Source organism: Micropterus dolomieu, linkage group LG16, assembly GCF_021292245.1.
Source record: "Micropterus dolomieu isolate WLL.071019.BEF.003 ecotype Adirondacks linkage group LG16, ASM2129224v1, whole genome shotgun sequence".
In the NCBI taxonomy this organism is placed as follows: Eukaryota; Metazoa; Chordata; class Actinopteri; order Centrarchiformes; family Centrarchidae; genus Micropterus; species Micropterus dolomieu.
In genome coordinates, this window is record NC_060165.1 from 16,659,750 (window position 1) to 16,663,195 (window position 3,446).

At 40.9% G+C, this 3,446-nt stretch overlaps 1 protein-coding gene across 4 annotated transcripts in view; it reads left to right on the plus strand.

Annotated features, from left to right (window-relative positions):
- apaf1 (apoptotic peptidase activating factor 1) overlaps positions 1–3,427 on the plus strand; it is a 51,009-nt gene extending 47,582 nt beyond the window's left edge. For all 4 annotated transcript variants that reach the window (XM_046071977.1, XM_046071979.1, XM_046071978.1 and 1 more), the window contains one exon: positions 2,739–3,427. In XM_046071977.1, the coding sequence (XP_045927933.1) occupies positions 2,739–2,885 (147 nt within the window). In that variant the 3' untranslated portion in view covers positions 2,886–3,427. The remainder of the gene's footprint in view (positions 1–2,738) is intronic.
- The last annotated feature ends 19 nt before the right edge of the window (positions 3,428–3,446 follow it).

Consider the following 3,446-nt stretch of genomic DNA (forward strand, 5'->3'; position numbering starts at 1 on the left):
GTCAAAAATTGACCATCTACATGGGTTCCTGCAGTGTTTTACAGTAGAGGTATCCCAATTGCCTGAAAAAAAGAGTTCTCATGATCAGACGACACTGTTAACAATTGAGATGTCAGGTTCTGTGTGATTCAGCTCAGCAGGTGACTGATGAGAGGTTCGTTCGCAATTTTGGGGAAAATAAAGACAAATAGCCCAATCAGTAACAGTCAGGTGAGGAAAAATAAATTCACTAGTGCACAACAGGTCAGACACCAGGCTGAAATGAGTTTGATATCCACCATGGAAAATACCCTGATATAAATGTGTTTATATGTATGTCAGCTTGTGAAATAGAAGATGCTGCAACTCATGTAAACATAAATGATCACCATGCTGTTGTTATGCATCTGTTTCTCAACCCATGTGAATCTAAGACCTCATGCCGTCCTCTAATCTTCAGAGGATGGAGTTAAATAGCACACATAACAGTCAATCAGACTTGTGATTCAGTCTATGTCATTATTTATTATGAACCAGCAAGTGTATGCAGCATCTCATGCAGAGTCATCATGGACTGTATACATAAATAAAAAAAAGATAATACTGGGATTATGCTAATGGTTATTATGTAAAGCAGACTTTACATTGCAAATATTCGATTTAATCTTTTTTTACACTAATTTATAATAAGTATTAATAGCGTTCTGTTTAAATACATGTTTTCCTGTTTGATTCTTGTGTGATTCAAGATGGAGGGCCAGAGAAGGACACATGTATGTATCACTGTGCAAAAAGAAACCATGATTTCTCTTTGCACAGTGAATTATTGATACCAGGCAGGTATCAGAGACCTGCTGTAAGGTCTCCGACTCTTACAGCGGGACTCTGACTCTTACAGCTATATAAGGCCACTTTTGAACAGAATATTTATTCACAATACTTGTTGAATCTGACCTGTGTCAAGAAAGGAGCTTTAAGTAACTCTCACCCAGATCCATGAGCTGGGTCAGATTTGACCTGTTCTGTGTTCCATATAAAGTTGGTTCAGCACCTGTCAAAATGTCACTCATGTCATAACAAATGTTTCACACTCGTGTGCCTGTGCTGCTCTACCAGTAGGAACCTCAGTAAGTTACCACTTACCTGAATTGAGGTAGAAAATCTTGGCAAGCTTTATGTTGATTAGCAGGAGTGAGAGAAGAAGCAAATGGAGTGATGATCATGAGTTAATGGGACTGTTAGAGACTGTAAAATTAACGCAACTAAACTATTCAACCACAGGTTCGCTGTCAAAACTGTCAATTGGTACCGTTAATTCCTCTGGTCCAGTACACTCTCACAATTACTGGAGTCCAGAATCTTGTTGCTGGGGTAGTAGGTAATACATATAGTACATTATGGTACAATTTTTTTTTTGTATTTATACCATTTCATATGTTTCCGTCAACTTTCTTTTGGCCAAGTTCTCAGTAGTACTTATTTGTTGTGACAAGATTTGCAAAATCACTCTCCAGTTAACCAGCTGAGTGTGTGTGTGTGTGTGTGTGTGTGTGTGTGCACTATGATGGCTGCTGTGGAGGAAGTCCAATCAGCAGAAGTATGGCCAACCCCCTGCAGCAACAGAAATATGCTGGGCCATTTTTCGGTGTATACACAGCATATCTACAGTATGCAACATGACAATCTGGGGATAAAAATCAAGAAAACCTAAGGCATATCAAGAATATGTAAATGAGCTCCCCTTAATGCTGTTACTGTTTCCATGATTAAGTGTGTGTGTGTGTGTGTGTGTGTGTGTGTGTGTGTGTTGGGATTGTTCTGTAAGCTAGACATCTGTTGTTACCACCTCTTCTGTTGCTGTCCGTCTGTCCGTGGAGAGACTGAGGAGTTGGCCTTCTTTCTTACACACACACACACACACACACACACACACACACACACACACACACACACACACACACACACACACACACACACACACACACACACACACACGACATCTCATTGACATAGTGCATTCCTTAGGCCCTAACCCTAACATTAACCATACTGTAACCTGAGCCCTAAAACCAGGTCTTAACCCTCAAAGAGCGGTCTCTACCTGTGAAGACCTCAGTTTTTGTCCCCACGGGTTAGTGTGCATTCAGGTTAAAGTCCCCACCGAGATATAAAAACATGAAACACACACTCACAGAGCCACTAAAGCTTCAACCTATTGATTTAATTCATGTCGCCTTTTATTCAGCTGGAAGAGGTACAATTTTGATGTGAAGTCATCTTAGTTATTATTGTCAAAGTTGAATGCACACACACCGCCTGACTGTAAATGATTGACTTGGTGTGCCTTTGATGATTCATCCCTGTGAGATGGAGCTTCAATGGAAAATGTCAACTTTAAACCGAGATTAAACGGAATCACTCAGTATAGCTGGTGGGGGTGTGTGTGTGTATCTGTGTGTTCACGGGAGCCCAAGGGTGTGTGTGTGAGTTTGAGACTGGTAATGTTATGCTATTAAATTCATCATGGTCTTTTTGGCAGAAAATATAAAGCTCTCAGTCAGTCCTGTCTTTGTCAGGTTCTGATTCAGATAAAGCCCGGTGCAGACCACACAACTTAGGCACACATAGTTATATAGTGACTTCTTTCTTGTTTTTGTTGAATTTGTTCACACTTCAATTAGGGATAATTTTTCCTTCCCAGAACAGTGTCCTGTTAAATCATTTCAATGTTGTGTTTTTTTTCTCTGTCTGTTGGCCAGTGGTGGGATGTGGAGAAAGGCGAGGCCCTGCAGACCTTCTATCCGAGGGGAACCGCGTTGAAAAGGATCCACGTCTCATCCGACTTCTCCACCTTCGTCACCATTGACAGCATAGGCATCCTCTACATCCTGCAGAAGGTGGTGTGACGTTGCGAACACTGCTCCGTAAGACCAAAAAAATAAATAAAGAACACCACGATCTGACCAAACGGTCCATTTTTTCTTGCAAAAACCTGTAGTGTTGCAGACCTTATACAGAAGTAGACATGTTTTTGTGGGATTAAGGACACTTGCTGAAGGCTAACTGAAAGCTGCAGCATCCCATAACTGCACATTTCTCAGATAAGTTTACATTTCCACTGTGCTCTTTCTACATTAAGGCTGACACTAGCCAACAGCATTACAATAGAACCCATACACTTTCAGTTCTGTGGGGTCAAATGACTAACTAACTTGACTTTACCAGTGAACACCAGCTTTAAATAAAAACTGCTCCAGCGGCAATCAACTGTTGGGAGCGTCGATGCACCGTGAAAGCACAAGAGCCTAATGAGTCCTGCTCCAATCTCTCTGTTTTACACATGAAGACAGTAAATGCAAATGCACGCTTTTTGTAGATAAAATAGAGCAGAATCTCCTACAGAAACAAGGAAAGGTGCCTTACAAAGCAACATGTTCTTCTCAAGCAGATCCTTTTAATCATTAATA